The 25,088-nt window shown below is 47.0% G+C and overlaps 1 protein-coding gene across 2 annotated transcripts in view; it reads left to right on the top strand.

Moving 5' to 3' along the window:
* Positions 1 to 25,088, top strand: part of LOC138301615 (UPF0462 protein C4orf33 homolog) — a 210,328-nt gene that overhangs the window by 142,645 nt on the left and 42,595 nt on the right. The window contains exon 5 of one of the 2 annotated variants that reach the window (XM_069242131.1): positions 24,003 to 24,054. The exons of the other annotated variant lie outside the window; for it this stretch is intronic. Coding sequence (XP_069098232.1) covers positions 24,003 to 24,054 — 52 coding nt within the window. The remainder of the gene's footprint in view (positions 1 to 24,002; positions 24,055 to 25,088) is intronic. 2 annotated transcript variants of the gene reach the window in all.

Below are 25,088 nucleotides of genomic sequence, written 5' to 3'. Positions count from 1 at the left end.
TCTAGACCTTTTGCTGGCCTCCATGTATGCGGACGACATTCTGCTCTTTATACAACATCCCGCAGTGAACCTTGCTCCCCTGTTACGAGAAATTATCTGCTTTGGGGTTCTACATTTTCCACTCACCAAAGCTATCATGCCAATTGCATTGGACTACCCGCTGCCTTGGTGTGACGACACCACCAAACATTTGGGTACAACCCTGTACAGACAGAAAGACATAGAGATCCAATTTAACTACGGGTCAGCAGTGGACAAACCAACAATGCCAATTGACTGGTGAGTCAAATTGCCCTTGTCTATAAAGGGGCATATCACCATCATTAAAATGGTGGTCTTACCTACCTTTCATTCTTTATTTATGAAATTCAAATCCTTTTTAATAACAGCTTTTTCGCCAACCTGAGAAGCCTCCTGACCCACCTGTTTTCAGCAGAACACGAGCCCCAGATGAAATGGGACACCTTGGTGCTCCCCTAGAGCAGGGGTCGGGGTTGGAGTTCCCAATTTCCTGTTGTATTACCTTGCAGCACAATGTCAATTTGCATATGATTGGTACCATGCGGATGCCCGCCTGCCGTACACGAGGCTTCAGAGAGACCAAGTTAGGGATATGCTGCTCCCCTCCACACCCAAAGGGGTTACCTATGGACCCCTCCAACATTTTTACATTATACGCTGCTAGCTGGGCATCGAGGAAGCTCGCCACCTTCTTGGTGGAGGCATGCTCTTCTCACCTTCTCTTCCTCTGACATGTAATCCCTGGATTCCCTTCACACAGGAAAAACTGGTAGAACAAACTCAGCCCACAATCTGCACGTGATTAGGGATCTCTTCCCAGATGGACATGTTCTTACTCACAGTGACTCTACCCACTTTGGGGATACAACATATATGGATCATTTCATCCTCCAGCCTGTGCACAGCACGCTGCAAGCTCGCCTGCCTTCTTATCCACTGGCCCTGTATGACTTCTCCCCACTGACGTTGGTCATTACTACAACTGACAGGGGACGCTGGTCTCCAGATTGTAGCAGACATACATTGCCATGAAACCAGAGCAGAGTGGTATGGTTAGGGCAGGATGGGAGAGGGGCATGGGACATCTGATACCAGACACAGCTTGGCACTATTGCTGCACACAAATTAAACACTTTTTCCTAAACTATACACATACACCACTTTTACACTATAAATGTCTCCACCATTTGTATAACACCCAGTGGGATATGGCCAGAATTGACCCCACGTGACCATCTCACTGTTTCAAATACAATGCAGATGACACCAACTTTATACATCTGACTTGGACCTAATCTTGAATACAGGCATACTGGATGACAATCCTCTCCTGGATATATACCGTAATAGACACAATGCTTAAGTCAAACCCTTTATTGGTCCTTCTGGGATATGACAAGGATGTCACAAAGTGCGTTGGCACATTCACTGCAATAGTGCTGCTGCTCGCAAAGCAGGGGTTGGCATTGCATTGGTGCAGCACAAATTGCCCCACAGACTTGAAATGCCTCAAAAGCATTGTATACTGCAACATGAGTAGTGAGACCTATGCCACATTACAACCACCAACTTCCCGGCCTAGGGACATTTGGCAGACCTTGCGTGACTATTCATTGGCACAAGGCTCTGAAACATCTGACTGACCTGCTGGCATTCCTCCCCATAGAGCAGTTCATATCTCCTACTCCCAATGCAATGTGATCTGTCTTGCTATTCCTGTGCTATAGACACTGCTGTCTGAGATCCAAAGCACTATTTATTCTGATGCCTATCTAAACCCTCAATGACTTCAATCATCTTATATGTAATGAACTCAGCACAACATGCTGTATTCGGCCTGGAGACTGTTATAATGTAAAAGCTTATTTTTTGTATGCCTACTGCGAAACTGTCTTTATTTTTGTTGATGTCATGCATTTAAAAAGAAAAAATAAAGCTTTTAAAATATACAGTGGAATAACTTTCTGTATTCAGTATGTGGCCATATTTGGGGTTTAAATCACCAAAGGAACTGATGGACAGAAATTAATAGGGGATGTAGCAGAATCCATCAAGGATCAATGTATCCTAGGGAATGTGAGTTCCCACATGGATTTGAGAAATTAAAGATTCACAACTAGAGTAATCAATTTCAGCCTTTCATATGTTTTGGTTATGATTTTAAGTCCTGTTGAATCTGTTGAATTATAAAAGCAGTGAAACAAGGCAACGTTTTTTGAAGAAACTCTTAATATGGCATTTCTCTCTTTCTCACCATTCTCTCTGCACTTCACTACTTTTTCCAACTCACCACCCTGTCACTCTTGTCCATGTTTTCACCTCTCTTAACCTCACCTCTCTATCTCTATCCACTACTCTCTACTTCACTGTATTTACCTTTACTCTCTCCCTTCTATTATCCCTTTCTGTGCCTCACTACGCTCTTCTGCATGTCTCTATCTCAAATGTTACCATCTCATCTCTGTGTACCTTCTCTCTCACAGCCTAATCACTCAATTATCTTCAGCATTCTTTCCTCACCAAACCTCTTCACTTCCTCTATGTTGAAAGTGGCATCCTTGATGTGGTTCTCCCCTAACTTTTTGCCTTCAGTTCTCCCATTTTGCTGACTTAAATTTTTGATGGCTACAAGACTCTGCAGGCTGTACTACTGCTAACCAGTGCTAAAGTGCTTAAGCTTTCACCTCAAACCATGGTAGAATTTGCTTACACCTAATTGGCCTATTTAATTTACCTATAAGTGCCTAGTAAAGTGGCTCTACATGTGCCCAGGACCTGTAATTTAAATGTGTTAGAAATGGGATCTCTAGTTGGCAGTGGTATGCATTAAGTCCAAGTAGGGATCACCACCCTAGTCAGGGTGAGTCGGTTACAGACTAAAAGATAGCCCTCTGGTACCATGGCAATGAGCAGTCAGGAGTATCTAAAAAGGTAATGTGTAAAGTATTTGTGCAACACATACACACAGTAACACAATGAAAACACCATAAAAGACTCCACACCAGTTTAGAAAAATAGACAATAATTTTATAGCTAAATAAAGACCAAAATTACAAAAATCTAATACATAGAATTTGAGTTAGGAATTTGTGAAGATGAAAAGAGTTCCAGCACCTAGAAGTAAATAGCACGTTAGGGGGTTACTTGAGGTCACGCTGGATCAGGGCCACATCAACAGTTCAAGTCAACTGCAATCGAATATGGGCCGTGTACTGGAGCCATGCAGGATCGTGGAACAGAGAACCTTGATCCTGGTCACAAACACGAGATGCGGGCCCAATACGCCAGTGAATGTGTCACTCCTGCAGTCGAGGGATGCATTGATTTTTCACATGTATTGATGGTGATGCATTGGTTTTTGAAGATAAGCTTCAAAGCCACAAGGCATTGATCCCAAAGCCGATGCTCCAGGTTTCTCTGTGCTGTCGAAGAAATGTGTCGATCTTCCTTTACCAATGGTGGTGATGCAGTGGTTTTAGTGTGTTGATGCAAATGTGCCGGGTGCCACTTCCAGAAGGCAGGGGGTGTGTTGGTTGATGCAGCAGTTCCAAAAGTGCTGCTCGGGCTCCAAGTGCGATGCGTTGGTTTTGCTCCCGCAATAGAGTTGATGCATCAGTTGCCACTTCCAGCAGTCAGATGTGTCAAATTAGTTGGTGCAAGTCTCTAGGTCCACTTCCAGTAAGCCAGGCACATTAGCAGGCATAGAGGCTGGATCCCTGAGTCCCTAGCAACAGGAGGCAAGCCAACAAGCCCTTGGAGATCACTTGGGGTGCAAGGCAGAGTGTAGCTCTCCCTCAGCAGGGTCCTAGAGCAGCAGGGCATCACAGCAGAAAAGCATTCCTGTCCTTCCAGGTCAGCAATCCAGCAGAGTGGAAGTCCTTGATGCAGCACAGCAGTTCTTCTGACAAAGTCCAATTCTAGGCCCAGGAGTGTCTGGTTTGCCCAAATGTGCCTTTGAAATGGGGGCAACTACAAGGAAGGGTCTTTGAAGTGCACACATATCCTTTCTTCCTTAGTCCTGGCTCCAGACTATCAGTAGGGTGTAATCAGCCCTTGGTGTGGGCACAGGCACTCCACATTCAGATGTAAGTGTCACCCCACCCCATTCCTGCCCAAAGCATCACAGTAGTGAAAAATGAATTTAGGTGTTTTTCAATACCAGGACATGCAAAACTTAAAAGTGAATGTCCTACCTTTTACTTACACAGCACCCTGCCCTATGTGCTACCTAGGGCCTACCTTAGGGTGGCTTGTGTGTAACAAAAAGGGGAGCTTAAGGCTGGCTTGGCAAGGGGTTTTGAATGCCAAGTCGAGGTGAAAGCAAAACTGCACACACAGGCACCTGGGACATGTTTAAAGGGCTACAGAAATGGGTGACAAAATCAGTGCTGCAGGGTCACTAGTAGCATTAAATTTACAGGCCCTGAGTATATGGTATACCCTTTTACAAGGGACATACAAGTAAATGAAATGTTTTAGCGCGAGAGCACGTGCACTTTAGCACTGGTCAGCAGTGGTAAAGTGTACAGAGACCTACAGCTAACAAAAATGAGGTCAGAAAAAGAGGAGGAGGAAAGCAAAACAAAGTTTAGGGTGACCCTTCAGAGAGTGCCATTTTCCAAACAAATGCTACTAGTGGACATGCAGCACCCACTTAAGAAGCCTTTCCGCCTGTGTGTGCAGTTTTTAAACTACCAGTTTGACCTGGCAAAATAAACCTTCTGCCAGGCCTAATTCTTCCTTTTTAATACATATGCTACCCCTGGGCTAGGCCCTACACAGCCATATGGACTGGGTGCAGTATATCTAAAAAGTAGGACATGTGCTTTTAAGTTTTACATGTCATGGTGTTCGAAAACTCTCAAATTCATTTTTTTACTATTGAAAACATGGGATGCCTCTTCCATAGGATAACGCAGGAGTTACCTTATTACATTGAATAAGCTTGCACTTGCAATGGGGAGCAGGTCGATAGGTTGAGGTTAGTGTCTAAAGAATTGTAATTAGAAGCACCCTCTAATGGTAAAGTCAGATTTTTAATCACAATTCTGAAAATGATACTTTTGGAAAGTTGCTATTTTCTTGTCCTAACAATTTGGCATCTGCACCCTGATCCTGGGCCACATGACAAGATGTAGCTGGCAGTTGGTGTTTGTATATTGCTCCTAGGCAGTGAGGCAAAGGGAAAATAGGTAGGTAGGATGGTCCACTCTGAGTATATGAGGGTGAGGAGCTGTCACCTACCACACTTGCACATCACAAAAGGCTCTGCCTGAGCACTCTCACAAAGGGTTTGGGACTGGCCCATTGTGACCCCAGATAAGCTGGGACCTGGACAGGGAAGAAGGAGATGCCTGGCACCTCATGGGGTGGAAACTTGCAGAAGCTTACCCAACTTCAAAGTTGGCACCAGGTATAAATATTGGACCTCAGACCCTGACTCTTCAGTGCACTTCTGGGCCTGTGGTCTCTGCCAGGAGGAAGAACTGATGGTCTGCTGTGCTGCTGTAAGCACTACCACTCTGCTGAACTGCTTCCCTGAAGGACTGCTGCTCTGCTGTGCTGACCTGCTGCTCTGCTGCCTTATTTCCTGTATAAGAAGGACTGGATCTGCATCTCTAAACACAGGATCCTAGAGTGACTCGAAGGACTTGTTGGTTGGCCTCCTGATCAGAAGCCTCAGGGACAATACAGTCTTCCAACCACCTTGAAGCCAGTACCTGTACTCTGCTATGTGTGGCTCCTGCTCTTCCAAGTGGTGCCACCCAGTTCTGGACCCTTGGAAGTGGGCCTGAAGGTGAACTGCCAGACCAACTTTGGACTCAGTAGAACCAAATTCTTCTATGGCTCGGCACATCTCCCACAGAACCGGTACATTGCCTCTGCTGCTCGGTGCATCGCCCTCGGAACTAATACATCAACTTTACTGCACAGATTTCCCAGGTGCAAGAACTTTGCATTGCTTATTGCAGCCCATCGAAACTGCTGTGGCATGACACATCTTCAAATGAGGACATTGCATCGTACTTCGCAGCTTCCTGGAAGCGCCGATGCGTGATGCATCCTCCACACAGGACTCTCTTCGAAGCAAGGATTAAGGTACTAAGTGGGTGGCCAATCTCCATTGTGGTTGGCCTGAACTTGTGACTTGGTCCCAGTCCGTCACAACCAGATAACCACAGCTGGCGCTTTGTTCTTTTTGGTGGTATTTTCACTAAAATCTTTCAATTTGCATATCTTTGGTTCTCCTGATTGGTTTTTCGTTAGTTTGGTCTTGATTTATTCATTAAATGCACTCTATTTTACAAAAGTGGAGGGATTCTTCTTGTGTTTTTACGTTATTACTGTTTAAAGTGCTGCATAAATACTTTACACATTGTCTCTCAGTTAAGCCCGACTGCTCTGTGTCAAGCTACAGGAAGATTGAGCGCAGGTTAATGTGGGATTTGTGGCTTTACCCTGACAAGGATTGAGGTTATTGCTTGAGAAGAACTTCACCCCCTCAGCCAGTAACCCAATTTCTTGCACTCTGTCCTTCTAACTCTATCCTTCTACCTCACTTATTTCACTACCTTACTCCTTTCTCACTAGCTCTCCTTCTTTACCACTACCCCTTTTCAATTTATCATTTATTTTTATTTTTCTTTCTCTTTCTCTCTCTATCTCTCTCTATACCTCCTCTATTTCAACTAACTCTTTCGATTTCACCTCTATCTTTACCTCTCTGTTTACAGATCTACCTCATCTCTCTATCTCTACCTCACACCCTCTACCTATGAACCCCTTCTCTTTCTCATTTCTGTACTTCAGCTCTTTTCTCTACACATCTCATTTCTTCCACTTTATCCCCTTCACTCTGCCTTTCTCTGTGCCTCCCTAATCTCCTTAGCAAGCCTGTCTCTCTATACCTCACTTCTGATGTTGCCTCTATCCATTTCACCACTCTATCTTGCCTTGTTCTGGGCTTCTCTGACCAGCTCACCTATGCACATGTTTACCTCTGCTACTCTTTGCCTCTAGCGGTCTTTAATTAACCTCTCTCTAACTCACCCCTCTTTCTACATTTCCTTCTCCATTTATTTCATTATGTCTCTTCCTCTCACTCCAAAACATTACATATCTCCTCTCTCCCTCTCTCGCCTTCTCTCTCTCCCTACTTCTTCCTCTTTCTACCGTTCATATCTTTCGATCTGGCTACTTCACCTTACTTTATCTTATATCTTTCACTCCCTCAACTATCTTCCCACCTTATCTCTAGCTTCTCCTTTCTTCTTTCATTTTACTGCTCACATTGTGACGTTTTCATTACCTCGCTGCTCTTTTCTGGCCCCCTGTTTCACTTACATCAGACATAGAGGTCAGACAAGGCAAGGGAAGGCAAGATCAGAGAATTGAAATGAAAATTGACAGATTTCACATGAGACTATGGTAAAAATCATCACAGCAGTGATTTGATTTTCACTATTGCTGCAAAAATACCAGTTATGAAAGGAGATATGATTTGAAGAATATCCAGCAATTAAAACTGCAATTTTAAGCGCAATGGGGCAGCTTTATCATTCATTTGACTGCGTGAAAGGCAAACAGTTGGAATGCACCATATTTACTATTATACAATGCATTCCTGCACTTTTCTACCGCTGCTGTAGTTTTTGCTCCCTAGCGCCAACACAGGCAACCTTGCGTCATGGTACAAAGGTGCTTGCATGGTAGGCAGGATTGTTTTTGTGCAAGGAGAAACACCTTCCTGCACAAAAACAATCCTCATAGGTATTTTCCTCACATGTAGAAAGAGGAAAAAACGAAGAAAAATAAAGATATTTCCCCTCGTTGTGCCTCACCTGGGTAGGTTCAGCATTTTGAACCATTCCTAGTTCTACAACTAATGGTAAATCTGGGAATGTGCCAAAATCCATGGGTGAATGCATGAGAACACCCACGCTCCACCCATGGAACGCCTTCATGCTGCAGAGTAATACACGGCAGCAATTTGTTATTCTAGATTTATCAAGCCATGGAGGGCCACGCAAGGTGGACATGCATGGCTTGATAAATCTCACTTAGATTTTGCGTCACCCTTTCGCCCATTTGTGTGGTGCAAGGTTGTTGCCAAACCTTAACAAATTTGAAACCCTTTGTGCTTATGTCCTGCTCTTATGCACTACATAACGAAACATCTACGAAGTCATCCTTATTGTGTCTTTCCTACAATAGGAAGAACAGCTGTTTAGAATTCTACGTAAAAAGTAAAAAGTTGTTATAAAAGAAAAACATTTAGATATACGCCCAAAAAGAAATGGCTTTTTAAAAGTTTGCGCAAGCTTCCTTTTGATAGTATTTGACTGTCAGACTCCGGTCACCTCGATCTCTCGGCTATCCTGGCATGCCCACATTTCTGAATGGTTAACTTACAAATCAGCATCAGCATCATCAGGTATTGAAAAAGCCACAATGCATTATAAATTCACAAAAGTGAGCCCAAAATATATCTTGTGTCAAAATCCTTAAGTCGCCACTGCCTTTAGGTCTAGAATCAGATATTCCACCATCGTAAACATATTTGAGACGCTCATCTTTAGGAAAGCTTTAAAACACAGTTATTTTGTTCGTTTTCCACTGAGGGTAACTGCTTTATAATCTGTATCTAAACTCAAAAACAACTTTGGAACAGTGTGTTGCATTTGAATCACATCAAATCAAATCAAGATTCCCCAAAATGCATTCTGTAATTATGGTTATTGACTTGGTTATCTACTTGTAACCTCCATTACTCTGAGTGATTGTCTTCCTCACTACAGTCCTTACCAAATGAGGTACTCTGTGGCTCATGCACAGTATTTATCCATCTTAAAGAAAAAAGAAAAAACATATGTCCCACCAACAGGGCTGCACACTAAGTGGATAAGGATATGGTCATAGAGGTGGGGCCTTAACAGATATGGTTCCTGAAAGTACCAAGAAAAAAATCTTATTCATCAATTTTCCTCCCCCTTCCTTGCATTAAGGGGGGCTGGGAGGTAATAAAGGACTTTGACGAGGAAGACTACATCTAACATGTCCCTTTTCCTTGCCAAAGTCCTTACCAAATTAGTGTACACCAAAGCTAATTGCGAAAAGGAAAAGATCCTCATTCAAAAAATGATTGCAAAACTCAGTTGATTTATTACCAATGTAAATGAAAGAAAAAAATCAGGGTTTGTATTACTTTTTCTGTGTGTTGTAATTTTTTATTGGTTTAAGAGTGTCAATGAGTACATTTATGATACAACAACAATGATGAGCAAAGATAGACAAGGAACAGCATATCCCAAGTGCTATATATCGTCCTCTGTAAGCGGTATGATGAAAGACTGCTGCCCACCGTAATCTGGATAATTAACCAAGACACATTCGCGTTCTGCAGTGTATACGCACAATGCCGAAAGAGACAAAGACGAAAAGATAGGAATGATAAGAGGTAGCTGTACTGACAGAGGTGAGAGCATCACTATAGGGTGGTAGAGTGATACATTGATAGATGGGAGAGAGGGAGGGTCATAGATTTAGCGTAAGCTTGGACCAGCGTGCATCTAGAGGGGGTATCAAGCATCGTAATGGGTCACAGTCAGAGATGAGTCTACCATGTATAGCCTGTAATCAGTGGGCCCTTAGGAGGCATCTCCCCCGCTGACAAGTGTCTAAATGGTCAACGGTCCTGCAATCTTCCCACGTTAGAGCTCTGCTCCCTGGCAGAGATGGTCGGATAGGATACTTTTGAGAATAGGGGAGAGCAGAATCGGGCTCTCGGTTGTTTCCGCAGGGGAGCCTGTAAAGGTCCGTGTAGGGAAAAGGAATGGGAGTGTCCCCAGCCAGTGCAGGGATTGCCGGTGAGAAGGGAGAAGAAAAGAGAGGAGAGAGTAGGAGAAAAGAGAGAAAAGGGAAGGGGAGAGGAGGGAAAGGAGAGGAAGGGGTTAGGGTTAGAGGCAGGAGACAGAGATAAATAGGGGGAAGAGAGAAATGGGGAGGGGAGAAGGTGGGGGGGCTGGCATCACTGAGACCAAGGAGGGGGTATAAATAAAATATGGAGTGGGAAAGAGAGGGGGGGGTGGGGGGAAGGGGGAAAAAGAGATCAGGTGAGTAGTGATAGCGTCTCCAAGATAGGGGAAAGGGGACAAAAAGGAAAAAAGGGGTGGAGGAAGGAAGAGGGTGAGGGGGTAAGAGGAAGAGGAGAAAATGGAGTGAATCCGAAGTAGAGAGGGGGAGGGGAAATGAAAGGCGTGAGAAATTAGCTAGAAATCGGTGATGGGAGCGGCGTGACTAAAGCATCTGTGAGGAATGGGGCCCATACCAGAGCAAAAACAGCAGCTTGATCTTGAAGATTATAAATGATTTTTTCATGCTGAGCTATACTAGTCATCGCCACTATCCATTCCTCAGGCGTGGGAGGGCCAGCCGATCTCCAGCATTGCAAGATACATATTTTTGCTGTTGCCAGAGCTGTGTGTAGTAGTCTTTTTTGCGGCCGAGCTAAGGCCGGAAGAGGATTCGTATCATGCAGCATGATAAGGGAGGGGGGAAGGGGGTATGGTAGGGACATGGAGTCCGATAGGGTGTCCTCAACAGCCTTCCACAGGGGCTGAACCGATGGACAGCCACTGAATACATGGAGCAAATCACAGTGTGCCTTTGTGCAGGGCCAGCATAGTGCGTGTGGAAGGAGGCCAGTTCTATGCAACTTCGCCGGTGTCCAGTACCAGTTGTGAAGGGTCTTGAAGAGACAGAATTTCAGACGGGCTTCACGTGTACCTCTGTCCAGTGCGTCCACTATGTCTGCCCAGTCCTCCGCATCAAAAACTTGTTGGTGACGGGTTTGCCACTGTAGGCACAAGTTGTACAGTACCAGGTGCCAGTATAGGTGACCTGTAATAACTTCATACAGGCCAGCCATTACTCCTTTGTGTTTCCCCCATGTCTTCATGTACGCTATTATGGGTGAGGCCTGGAGTCCTCATTGGATAACGTCTGTATTTTGATGCAGACAGTGCTGGAGTTGGAGGTACCTACACTCCTGTTTGGAATGAAGGTAGAATTCCTCCTGTAGACTGGCAAAGGGTTTAAGCCCATCATCTTCCAGCACCTGGGCTAGGCGGTCTATCCCAGCTTCCCTCCATCCTAGTCAGTCAAAAGGCGCTCCACCTATACGCAAGCTATCATTGTGCCACAAGGGAGCCTGGGCGTGGAGGAAGGGGTGAACCCCAAGGAGACGATGGGCTCTCTGCCTCGCCACACGGCTCGTCTTCAGTATTGGGTTCAAATCGCATGGGGGATTGGGGGTTATTTGATAGAACCCATCAAAGCCTCCAGCATGGGAGAGTAGCTCCTTCTCTATCGGGACCCACAACGGCGATTCCGCATGACCGGGTAGGGTTGCGGCCAGTGGGGACAGTTGGAGAGCTAGGGCGTAACGCTTCACAGAGGGGAGCCCCATTCCGCCGTGGGATCTACATGCTGTTAACTTGGCTGGCGCCAACCGTGGGCTCATAGTACCCCACACGAAGGATCTGATTGCAGCGTCGACCAACCATAACGTGTTGAGAAGTATCTGGAGGGATAGAAGCCCCAAGATATAAGTGATTCGCGGCACTGTGACCATCCGTACCACCTGCAGCCTTCCCCACATGGAGAGACCCAGCTGGGTCCATTTGTTGAAGTCCAGCCGCATGCGAGCAATGAGGGGATCTAGATTGTCTGCTACCATGCATTCTAGGCCTCGATATTTGAGGTGTTTCGGGGTCCATCGGAATGGGAAACCCAAGAGTGCTGCTTTCGTCGTTATCTGTGAAAGAGGGAGGGCCTCACTTTTCCCCCAATTTATCTGATAACCGGAGAGGGGTGCAAAGTCATCTGTGATCCCCATTAGGGTGGGCAAGGAGTGCTCAAGGTCGGTCAGCGTTAGCAGGATGTCATCTGCATATAGGTAAAGGTTAGAGGTACTTCCCGGCAGGGGAGACCTACCACCAGTGGAGAGGCGCGAATGGCAGCTGCCAGCGGTTCCAGCGCCAAGAGGAACAAAAGAGGGATAAAGGGCATCCCTGCCGGGTTCCCCTGCAGACAGGGAAGGGGTCCGAAAGAAAACCCCCACAATTGACCCGCGCTGTGGGGTGCTCATATAGTAAGCGAATTTTGGATATAAATTGGTCACCTAGTCTGAATTTCTTTACGCCTTTTTTGCGTCTAGGGACAATGCCAGCGCAGCCTCCGGCAGATCTTGGGCCTTCCATAGGGTATGGCAAAGGGTACGTAAGTGGTTGCGTGAGTTTCGGCCCGGCACGAAACCCACCTGCTTCTGATGGATGAGAGACGGTATGACCTTACGCAGTCGGTTCGCTAGGATACTGGCTAGGATCTTGATGTCTCCATTCAGGAGGGATATGGGTCGGTAGCTACCGCAAAGCAATGGATCTCGGCTGGGCTTTGGTATAACAGCAATGATGGCGGTGTTGGAGATCTCCCCTAGAGAGTTCGGCTGACACGCCTCAGTGAGCGCGTCGTGCAGAACATCTAGTGTATCGTCCCCCACCCATTTATAAAATTCCACAGGAAATCCATCCTCTCCGAGTGACTTATGATAAGGGAGGTTGAAGACAACCTGTAAGAGCTCCTGGCGGGTGATGTCCCCCTCTAGTAACCCACAGCCCTCATCAGATAGCGAGGGGAGAGCAATATTGTTAAGGAAAGTTTATACCTGGGCAGGAGAGGATTGCGATTCTGGTGCATAGAGATGGCGGTAAAAGGTCACAAATTCTTCTACTATCCGCTGTGGGTGCGTGAAGACCTCCCCCGTACTTGCCTTAATGGCCGGTATGGCTAGGGTTGCCTCCCTCTGACGGAGTTGAGCTGCCAGCAAGCGTCCGGTCTTCTCCCCCTGTTCATAATGTCTCCCACGGAGGCGTTGCAATGCAGATTCGGCTTGAGAGGTGAAAAGCTCATTCAGCACCATACGGTCTCTCTCCAGTTGTCTACGAGTGGACAGGGAGGGATGGTTAGTATATTGGAATGTTAAGCTCCTGATTTCGGTTTCCAGGGCTGTTTGTCGGACACCTCCTTTCTCTGTTCGCCAGTGCGGCGTCAAGCATCATGTGACCTCGTATCGTCACCTTTGCTGCCGCCCATATGACCCTTTTTGACGTCACTGAGCCGAGATTATCGTGGATATAAGTGGATGCGTGTGCCTGCAGTTGCACCTTCCCTTGAAGGGTGCAGGAGCGGTGGACAGCAAATCGCCATGGCTTACTCCCCGGGGACATCAGACCTAACTGGATGGCTAAAAAGACCGGGGAGTGATCCGAGAGACCTCCGTCGAGTATGCACGCATCCTGCGTTTGTGCCACAATGCTATGTGAGATAAGGAAATAATACCGTGGAGCGGGGATAAAAAGGTATATATTCCCTATCCGTTGGATGCATCAGCCTCCAGAAGTCTACTAGGCCATTATGCTGCATAACATCGGTTTGCAAGGCCCTATCTCCATTATTGGCGATGTCCAAGGGCCCAGTCCTGTCTAATATCGCATCTCTAGCCAGGTTCCAGTCTCCCCCAATTATGTGTCAGGTAGCCCCTATTTCCGTCAGGAGACGGTTGATATGGAGGAAGAACTGCCTTTTTGAGCCGGTTGGGGTGTATAAGGAGCCCACACAGATCGAAGAGCCGCCCAGTTTCAGTTTGGCGAACACGTACCGTCCCTCCGGGTCTACCAATGATTTAGTAACAGTGAGAGATAGGCTTTTGCGTAGAAGGATCGCAACACCGCACTTTTGGGGCACAGTGCCTTCGGTGCACTGTGGGGGAGGGCTACAGCCAGACAGCACTGTCCCTACCCAGTCCCTTCATAACTTGTCAGACTCAACTCTGTTCAGATGGGTCTCTTGAAGGAGAACCACATCTGCCCGCTGAGTATTGAGGTATGAGAGTATTTTCTTCCTTTTCATGAAATGGGTGAGGCCGTGAACATTCCAGGAGATGACCCGTAGGAAGGCGGAGGAAGGAGCCGAGTGTCCGGCCATGATGGAGGCTAGAGGGGGCGACGAGAGTAGCAGCGCTAAACCATATCCGCCCGTGGACGCAGACTCTCCGCATCCCCGGGACCAGGGCCCCACCGTGTAATAGCATATAAGCAGTGTTGGGGCAGCGGCATGCCATAGAAGGGCCAGCGTGCCGGGGAACGCCGCAGCCAGCCTGATAGATCCCCCAGAGGGAGGGGGGGCAGAGGGGAGGGAGGGAAAACACCATGAGTCTCTATGACGGCAGCAGCGCCGCTTGTGCACTAAGGGGGAAGGGGGGCGGAGTGGAGCAAAACGCCGGCAGAGGTAGAGCATAAAGAGAAGGTACAGAGCATATTCACAGGAACGGTATTATAGAAGCACTCATCGCATAAGCACTGGAGGTACATGAAAGTAATAAACATTAATCAGTAATCCAGTTATCAGTATAGTATTCGCGTACAAATTACCTAACTGGGTGGGTCGGTAGGACCAAAGGATATAGGGCTCAGTGCATCAACTGTCCTAAAAGGGACTGAACAACTCTAGAAACTTATGGGAGACCTCCATGGGGTCTATGGGAAAACATTGTAGTACAGTTACAGCACAATCTGCATTACATAGCAATACAGATTTATACTCATCCAGCCATCGGATTAGAGTAGCGGAAGGTCTGGCATTCCTGGTCCGGGGATGTCAGGAGCCTCTGGCTCTGCAGCGCTGTATGGCCCATTGGAAGACAGAGAGTTCAAGAAGTTTCTGCTGAGTGCTTCAGAGGGGAACAAGACTTATACCTCTCCGTCACTTGCGTGTGCAGTGCCACCGCATGTAGCACCTGCCCTCTGTCATGGCTGGTCATGAGACGTTCCAGATCCCGTCCTCTGGGATGGGAAGCTGTAGGATGCCGGTCTGGTCGTGACCCTCCTGGGGCGGGTCCTTGGGTTAAGACATTCTGGTACGTTGCGTGTAAATCTCGAGGTGAAAGTGAGACAGAGGTGTCCATGGGTTGTAGGCCATCCAGAAAAGATCGCAGGTCCTTTGGCTCGTAGAAGTCTTGGGACATGCCGTTTTTCGTAACCCACATTCTCGCCGGTTCAAACAGGCCGTATTTCACCTCCACCTGGTGTAATCTGGGTCGGAGTGCCAGGAATTCCCTCCTACAGTTGCTGGTTTCTTTGGAGAAGTCTATCTGGATTTCCTGAGCAGCCCACCGGCGGGGTCCGTGCGTACATGCTCTTTGTATAATCTGCGAGCTCTCGTGTGGCGGAGGAAGCAGGCTATGATCGGGCGGGGACGAGCGGTTGTGTCGGGTCTCTTGGGACCGAGCCAGTGTGCTCACTGAAACTCTAGGGAGGGGTCGAAGGCTATGTCCGTGAGTTTGGGCAGTGTCTCCCTCAAGAACGAGTGCATATCCTCGCCCTCAATTGTTTTTGGAAACCCTAAGAATCAAACGTTGTCTCTTCTGCTCCTCTCCTCCAAATCTGTCAGCTTGCTGCGAAGGTACAAGAGTTCCTGGTCTCGAGCCTGGGAGGATGCAACGTGGGCCTCCACCAGTGACACCCGCTGTTCCAACCCCAACACTCATGATTGGAAGCCTGCAATTTCCAGATGGATGGATTTTGTTTCTGCCGTTAATGAGGCTATTGTGTTGTCCATCCCTTCCAGCCTCCTACCCACCGCCGATATCTCCTGAAGGATACGATCCATGGTGGACTCCTGGGCTGGATCCGACATGGTGTGGTGCTGGGCGTGCTGTTGAGTCACCAGGGCAGGGGGAGACGCCTTTGAATGAAGTAAGGCTTCAGAGAAAAGCAGCTGCCTTGGCAGTTTACCTGAGGTCTTGGTCGACGACCTACCGCCTGGCATCTCTGGCCCCGCCAATGAGTCTAAATGCGGTGTTGCAAGAAATTAGGGCCTCAGGCATCACTCCTGGACCGGTGAGGTAGGTAAAAACTCGCATTCCAAAGTAAAAGGGAATAGGGGTGGGGGGGACTCTGCACTCTCAGCTGGATGCCTGGTAGTTGGCACAACCCCAATCGGGGCCCGTGGCGTGGTCCAAGTCTTCAGAGACAGTGGGGGCTTCAAGCCGGCGAGGGGCAGACAGCCGGCTATTTCAGCCAGGGTGTGTCGGCAAAGGGAGGCCCCCCTTCTGTGTTTAAGGGTGCGGGTACTCCGTGGGGCGAAGAGCATTTACCGCCCAGATTGTAATTTCAGTAGGAGGCTTCCAAAAAGTCTGCCGTGTTCCCTGAAGAGTGGTGCAGCAAATGGGGATGGGTAGGGAGGCAACCAGAACAGTGTCACTTCGGTGAACAAGAAAAGTAATCACCAGCAAGAATAATGCTGCGCTCTGGCAATGTTGATGAGTACTTCCGCTCTTCATCCCTTGATGTCAAGCCCAGATCTGGTGGGGACTACGCTCTCAGGGTCCCTTGAGTGGCGTGGAGGGCATGGTCATTACGTGGGGGGGCTTCCCGACGGCAAGACACTAGTCCTGGGGAAAGGTTTGACGGCAATACCCAGGTTTTCTGGTGATGCTGTGCAATCTTGGTAGGGTTGGAGACATTCCATGCTCCTTAAGAATCTGCTAATGCCCTTCTCTACCTTCTCTATCCAGCAGCTGCCTCTTTGCCTCAAGGCAGGCCGGCGTGGTGCTGGTTAATTTGGGAACAGATGCGTCCCCTCGTGTACCGCAGGGAGAAGGGAAGGCCCCTCTCATCGGGGAGGGGGGTGCCAAGCAGAGGCGGTATAAACAGTGCCCCGGGTGGAGGCGTGGCCCACCACCAGTCTCACTGCACTGTCTCACCCCCTCCAGGCACAAGGATATTGCAGCTCCCGGGTCCAGCTCCTCTCCGGGCCCCTCTGTGCAGCGACAGGTGGTACGCGGCAGTCGTCTCTTTGGGTCCCGCTGCAGATCGAGGTAAGCCGTGCGTCGCCGGCGTGTTAGCAGACTGGCTTGGGGGGCCACACTCGGACAGGCAGGCCAGCGCCGACTCCGTCCCTACCCTCCGTGAGGGTGGGGTCAGGGAGTTTGACTCCTGGAGGACGTGGCTAGGGCCTTCAGCATACGCTGTGACTCGGGGAAGCTGGAGCTCCGGGGGTCTCAGGTCCACGCCCCTGCAGCGCTCCCACCCCGGCTCCAATCCCACCATCCTGTGGAGCGCCTCTCTCAGGTGGCCACCGTCGTCCGTGGCCAGACCACGCCCCCCGTTTGCATTACTTTATTGTAATAAGAAGATCTGAACCAAAATGAAACTATGAAAAGTAGGGAAGTCTTCGGGAAGGAAGTTTGGGTGTGGACGTATAACCACCTTGCCTTTAAACAGCTTGACAAATGGCTCATGAAAAAAAAGGTGTGCCCCAATCTCAACCTCCATTCTGAAGCGATGTGTTCAAAGGAAAAAATCTTCAGGGTTAGATACTTTTAGGAAAGAAGAGGGTAGAGGCTCAAAAGGAGAATCCTGAAGGCACAGCAAAAGCAGAGGAATTTCCCAAAGAGGGAGAGGGAAATGGACCACTGGTCTTCTTAGGTGAAAGCTTCCTAATAGACAAGAAGTCAATTGGTCAAATGTGCCAGTGAAGGCCCTCTGATAGTCTTAATTGCAATCTATTGGCTATAGAGAGTTGCAACTGAATGATCAAAAAGAAACCCATCACTAAGAAACTCTAGAATACTGCTCCCTTCACAGGAAACTGGATGAAGACCCCTGGAGATAGACCATCTAGAAAATTTCCCCCAATGTCTCTTGCAGACCTTAGGGGTGTGTTTCCTAGAGTTGTGAATAGACACTGACATTTGAGAAAATCAACCTAAGTGTTGGACTTTTTTGCCTATGCAGGGTCATCCCCAATCTTTTTGCCTCCTGCCTCCTATTTTTTTATGACCTGTTGCTGTTGGTTTTTGAACTCTGAGCACTTTAACACTGGTAACCAGTGCTAAAGTGCATATGCTCTCTGTGTAAATTGTATGTAATTGATTTGCCCATGACTGACATATTTGATTTACTAGTAAGTCCCTAGTAAAGTGCACTAGAGGTGCCAGGGCCTGTAAATCAAATGCTACTAGTGTGCCTGCTGCACTGGTTGTGCCACCCACATAAGTAGCTCTGTAATCATGTCTCAGACCTGCCACTGCAGTGTCTGTGTGTGCAGTTTTAACTGTAAATTCAGCTTGGCAAGTGTACCCACTTGCCAGGCCTAAACCTTCCCTTTTCGTACATGTAAGGCACCCCTAAGGTAGGCCCTAGGTAGCGCCAAGGGCAGGGTGCAGTGTATGGTTAAGGTAGGATATATAGTAATGTTTTTAATATGTCCTGACAGTGAAATATTGCTAAATTCGTTTTTCACTGGTGCAAGGCCTGTCCCTCTCATAGGTTAACATAGGGGCTACCTTTAAATCTGATTAAAGTGTGGATTCCCTTTGGGAGTTGATGGACATTTGGAGTTTGGGGTCTCTGAGCTCACAATTTAAAATATATCTTTTAGGAAAGTTGATTCTGAAATTGTGTGTTTGAAATGCCACTTTCAGAAAGTGGGCATTTTCTTGCTTAGTCTGCCTGTTTGTGGATTCCCTGTCTGGGTCCGTTTGACAGTTGGGCTGGTTGCACCTCACACTAGACAGTGACACAAAGGGATCTGGGGTGTAGTCTGCATTTCCTGATTAGCCATCTGTGCTAGGAGGGAGGGGAGGAGTGGTCACTTACACCTTAAAGGGCTCTGCCTGTCCTCAAACAATGCAGTCTCCAACCCTCTGGTGAGTGTCTGGGGCCTGGCCTGGGAAAGGCAGGATATCACATTTAAGAGAGACTTTGCTTTGAAGTAGGCCTACTTCAAAGGAGAAAATGGGTATAAGAAGGGCACCCAAACCACAGACTTTAGAACACTTTTGGAAACAAAAGGAACCTCTGCCTGGAGAAGAGCTGAAGAGCTGAGGAAGAAGAGCTGCCCTGCCTGTGACTGTGCTTTGTGGAGCTATCCTGCAGTTGCTGCTTCTGCCAGAGTAAGAGGGCAAAGACTGGACTTTGTGTGCCTTCCATCTTGAGAAGAAATCTCCAAGGGCTTGATTTAGAGCTTTCCCCTGTTGTTTGAAGTCTAAGGGACAGCAAAGACTTCTCTCTGCCAGCACCTGGAGTCTCTGGAGAGACTTCTACTCTGCCCTGTGGTGCCCATCCAATTCTTGGGACCCTGATAGGAGAAGCTGGCAGCCTAAGAGGAGGAAATCCACGCACAGAGCGCCATGCGGGGAAAAGATCGATGCAACTCCGATCTGCGGCTTAAGAAACGACGCGCTGCCGGCTCCGCAGCTGAAAATCGACGCTCACCCGAAATGCGACCAAAGGACCGATGCACGGAGCTGGAGAAACGACGTGCAGCATCGCTGATGGAGGCTGGGAGATCGCAAACCCACACTGCGTGGTTTTTGGATCATCGTGCGGCTGGTTTTCTGACGCAAGCACCGCTGGGCTTGTAAAAACAACGCAAGGCCTGCCCGGACCCGAGAGTGCTGACCGGATCGACGCATCGCTCTCCTGCAGAGAGAAGAAACTACGCGCCCTGACCCGAAGAAAGGAGAAACGACGCAAGGTCTCGCTCGTGACTAAAATCTATGCATCGCAAGCCCTTTTTGATGCACACTCACCCGTGCGGGTTATTTTTTAACGCACCCAAGGTTCATTTTCACCCTAACAGTGTTAGTGTGTGTTTAAAACTACATAAAGACTCTTTTTGCTTTTTAATTGATAACTTGACTTGTGTATTATGGAATTTTGTGGTTTTGGTCTTGTTTTGTTTTGATAAATATTTTCTATTTTTCTAAACCTGTGTTGTGTCATTTTGTAGTGTTTTCATTAAGTTATTGTGTGTGTTGGTCCAAATACTTTACACCTAGCACTCTGAAGTTAAGCCTACTGCTCTGCCAAGCTACCAAGGGGGTAAGCAGGGGTTAGCTGAGGGTGATTCTGTTTTACCCTGACTAGAGTGAGGGTCCTTTCTTGAACAGGGGGTAACCTGACTGTCAATCAAAGACCCCATTTCTAACACTAAGGATTGCAGCTACTGCCTTTCAGTCTCCAAACACCCAGAACAAGATGATGAAGAGTGTTCTCTGTCATCCTGGGTGACTGGAAAAGAGATGGAACTAAAGGAAATACCCAACGATGATGGACAACTAGATGGAGTAACCAAGGGAACCAAGGTTGTCACTTTCAATATGTGACTACTAAGAAAACCTCTGCAACGTCTCTCAGGATGTTCATTAGAGCTCTGCTGATGAATGGAAATGGGGAAAATGTGTATAGAAGGCTGGACGGCCAAGGAAAAAAGAGACCAAAAACTGGAGAGGGGAGCATTTTACTAAGACACATGTCGAACCATGGGGTGCTCAACAGGTCTGATATCTCCTGAAATGTCTGGGGAGGAAGAAACAGGGAGACGGGGAGGGGAATGTCTGACGCAAGAGGTCTTCATGAGCGTTGTAGAAAGCAAATTTGCTTCTACCCAATTCCCTATCTGCACTGCAAGGAAAGCTAAGGAAGGAGAAGAGATGTTTTCCCTCAGATGTTTCACAGAAGCCCTTGTAACCTTACTGTCCATTCTAATCAGTACATGGCTGTTAAGTATTTGAGGAGAAAAGGGTAGAAGAGAATTGTGAACTGCTAAGTCCTTCCAGTTTCATGACATCCTTGTTTCTGATATGGTCCAAAGCCTCTGGACTGAGAGAGTCACCAAAGTGGCACCCTCGCTCGTTATTGTTAATGGTGGAGGATGAGAGATGAGAACCCCCTTGTTTCATTTCACCATTCAACCACCATTGTAATTTCTGCACTATTGCTTGAGACACTGGAACCAGGGTATTTGACTGAGAGGTGGTACCTCAGAGAGACAGGAGAAAAGTCATTAGATGAAAATGGTGGAGGCAAGCCCACAGAACAAGAAATAGAGCAGCTGTCACGTATCCCTGAATTCTCCGCCATTCCCTTGCCTGGACTTGTGGAAGACCTAACAGATTTCTGAGTTGAGACATGAGCTTTTCTTGGCGGGCTGGAGGGGGAAGACTTCCCACCAGAATCATGCCAAACAAAGCTCAGATGAATTGTGTCTCCAGAGAACGAAGCTGTTTTGACTTCTTGGAATTTAGCACAAATCCATATTCTGTTAGGCACTCAAGGACAGTATGGATGACCTGCAAACCTTCAGCAAAAGAATGAGCAGATTAGACTGTCATCCAAGTAGGGAAATACCATCAAGCCCAAGGAATAAAGGTTACCCACTAAGGGTGCCAGAATCGTAATACATACTCTATGTGCTGAGGAGAGCCCGAAAGGAAAAACACAGATTTGAAAATGACTTCTTAAAATAATCTGAGAAATGTTTGCAATTGAAGGTGCATAAGGATGTCGATCGAAGCTTACCAGGAGAAACAAGAAGTATGATATTTTGAAGATTCACTATCTTGAACCTCTTTTGAGGAATGTATAGGTTCTCCCTTTTGAAGTCCAGGACTGGTCTCCGGAACATTTCTGCACCAAAAACATCAGTGAGTAGCAACTTTGGTCCCATTTGTCCTTTGGAACTGGAATTATTGCCCCTTTTCTGAGGAGGTCCTGAGTTCCCCTTTTCCAAAACTTGTTCCTATGAGAGGTTGGGGTCTGAATGAAGATGCTGTCCAGAGGGCGTGAAAATTCTATCATGTAATCTTTCACCAGCTGTAGTACTCGTGCATCTGTATCATCCGCTTCCCAAGATGAAAGACAGGAAGTGATCTGACCTCCTACTACCTCTGGATAGTCATATCCTCCTACTACCTCTGGATAGTCATACTTTGGAATTGGCTGGAGTGGAGCAAGGGGCAGAAGATTGACACCGGTATTTGCTTGAAAGGGTGTGCCAGGCCACATCTCCTGTCACGAAAGGGCTGGCTGGTTCCCTTTCTTGGTGACAAATTACCAAAGGCTCGGCGAAAGCCAAACTTTTATCCTTTTTGGTCCTTGACATCGGTCAATGGCCGATGTCACTTTCGGTCCTTGGTCTTCACTATCTCTTCCAGTTTGGAAACCAAGCAGTCCATACCAGTGAAAGGGTGATGGGACAAAAGAGGCTTCTGTGAACTGTGTTTTTTCCAAGTCCTTATCCTTATATGGCACCTAGCATAAATCGCTGCAGCCAAATTTTCTAAAACAACCAAGAGATAATCTAAAGTAAAGTCAGAAAGGAATCTAACCTTCTGCTCCATGGTTTATAGACTGGAATTGGCATCTCCACCATCCTGCAGCTCTTCTGCTAATGCTTAGAAGTCATGCAGCGAAGACTGGACAGTATAGGTTGCATAGGCTCCTGTCCTAATCGCAATATTAATTGACGAATAAGCTCTTTTGACTGCGCCCTCAACCTTCTTATCCACCTGGTCTGGCAGAGATGCTTCCTCTAAAATTATGTTTTTTTCTGGAAGCTGATGACTGGCTCTGGGGTCAGGAAATGTTAGAGTTTTCAGATATCCTGTATTGTGGGAAAATATAAATCAGCCCTGCTCTGAGACTGGATCAAAATGCCAGAAACCCACTCAGATATCTTCTGGCAGGGCTACACTGCATCATCCAACTTTTGTTTTAAATCAGATGCTCAATGTGTGCATGTGGTTGCAGGGAGAGGGCACCACCACTCGTTTATCGGGACTGAGATTTAGTTTCACCAGGTCAAGAGAAACAAGCATTTGCAATGCAATGGGTCTCGCATTTCTCTGAGTTAGAGCTATTAGCAGTTGTAAACTCCTAACCGGGCTTTTCTTGCCTCATTAAATGGAAAAAAAACGAGTGCGATCGTGCTGCTAAAAATGGAAATAGAAACGGTCTCGGAGTCGATGTCATGCAAAGCGCTCGACTTCTGCCAAGCGAGATCGCACTGCGAAAAAAGAGAAAAAGTAGTCTACAAACTGGACTGAAAACAGCGAGCCTTGTATGTTTTCAGTACTTGGTTGCTGTGCTCGCGGAGGGCTCACCACCATAAAAGGCATGACGTATGCGTGCCTTCCACTAATGACAGCAAGCAGATTTTAAAAGGCAAGCCCACGAACCAATGAAAGACAGTGACGTGACACGGGCGGGGCTCCAAGCCCTTTTCTACCTAGTACAGCATCCCGCATCGATATGCATGCGCTAGTGCATGCTATCGCAGGCTAGACCCTAAAAAAAGGCACAGCTGGTAGAAGGGGAGAGGAAAAGAAGGATAGGAAGACAGAAAGAGAGAAAGCAGAGATGAAAGTAAATCTGCATAAAAAGCGATAGAGATACAAGAAGTGTAGGTTGGTGGAAGAATATGACAAGAGATGATATTAACATCAGGGAGCGTTGGTGTTCAGAAAAATACGACATCAGGCAGCAACACAGACAGGCTCCTAGGAAAAACGTTGACTTGACACTTTTTTAAACAATGTAATCACTGAGTAAATCACATGTAAAACATACCATATAAACATAACAACTCAGAGTTAGTATAAAAAAATCACATGATTTGAAAATAGTCCATGGACTCTCTTTTTTCTTTTTACTTAGTTTCTCTTTAGGTGAAAAAAGCGCACTAAAACTTAAAACTAAACGTAAATTAGTTTACACGATTGGTAAATTAACACGTTTATCATAACATCTCTAAATCTGCAAATTTACCTACCAGTTTTCGATTAAGTTAGAGGTTATACATATTCTGATAGCAGGTGTTATTTTCCCACGTAATACCAGCTGTCTTTTTGAGTGTGGAGATGCACAGGCTTCTTTTTTTCATTATAAAATGGATTTAGGAGGATTAGTCGAGATGCCTGGAATTCAAAGGGAGCTTCTTCTCCCTGGGCCAGGTGCGGATTAGATAGGAAATCCATTTCTTAGACAGTTTAAAAACTTGACAGGTTGTGAAAATGACCCAGGATTTTTAAGCATTCTAATTCTGTAATTCTGCTTTGTCGCCTTTTACTTTTCTAGGCACGGACAACATTTGGTTTTGCTGCTGTCTGGAGTGGGGAATGCTTTTAAAGTGAGTATTGTTCTTTTGGGTGTGCTTTTTGACAAATCTGCACCTCAGTTGGAGAGAATGCAAACCTGGCAGGAAAATGAATGTTCTTCACACCAACACAAACTACAAATAATCACAAAACACCAGACCCAAACAAAAAGTAGATGACAAGGTCTTTTAAAGGATTTCGTTGTTGAAAGGGCTGAAATCTGACACACTTTATCTCATGGAGACTTTCATTTAAAATAGGCAGGATCTGCTGGGCTTTAGCCACAAACAAGGTGTTATTTAATTTTGGTATTTCATTTTCGTAGCAGAAGCAGAACCAAGTTGCTTACTGCGGGATTTGGTTCAGATAGGTATTTGTCGTAGGGGTTGAAGAAGTTTTAACTTCTCTGGAAACTCTGACATTTTTGTGGATGAAGGGAAAATGTTTAGTCTTTGCTAGACTTCATCCACATTAAGGAGCTTAGTTTCAAGCCCCTTGTGCAGCTTGTAATGTAGGTAACGATCTAATGGGGGCGGGGGGTTTGGTGGGAGTGAGGCACAGGCGGCGCAAGGGCCTTGTAAATCGGCCGCAAAGTTTATTTTAGTCCGGCCGTTGTTGCCTGTAGGTGGATGAAGGGTGGGACTTGTAGCTGTAAGTTTTACCTGCTGTCACTCAGGACTCACCTTAGCGCTGATAAGATATATGTAAACATCCCTTGGGTGTTAGCCACCCATGGCCCTGAAGGCCGGCAGATGCGTTCACTTGTGATGGAGGTTACTTTTTCCCACTCTTTTGTTTTACACCAAGTCAGTAGAAACAGCAATTGTAGAGTGGCATCCAGCCTTTTCCATACAATGTATCATGCATACAGCCAGAGGGCTTGGTGTGGCCCGATGATATAAATAAAGACTGAGCGATTGCTCAAGGTCACCTAGCAGTACCAGTGTATTGTGTGTTCCTGTTTCCTGCGTATGTCTCCTGTGAATGGCCTAAGCACGTGGGTCCACTAACACCACATTGGTGGCCAGGCCGGTGTCCCCCATGTGTGTGTGTGTGCCTACCCCTC

The sequence above is a fragment of the Pleurodeles waltl genome, chromosome 1_2 (genome assembly GCF_031143425.1).
Source record: "Pleurodeles waltl isolate 20211129_DDA chromosome 1_2, aPleWal1.hap1.20221129, whole genome shotgun sequence".
NCBI lineage: Eukaryota > Metazoa > Chordata > Amphibia > Caudata > Salamandridae > Pleurodeles > Pleurodeles waltl.
This window is presented reverse-complemented; position numbering and strand designations above follow the sequence as displayed.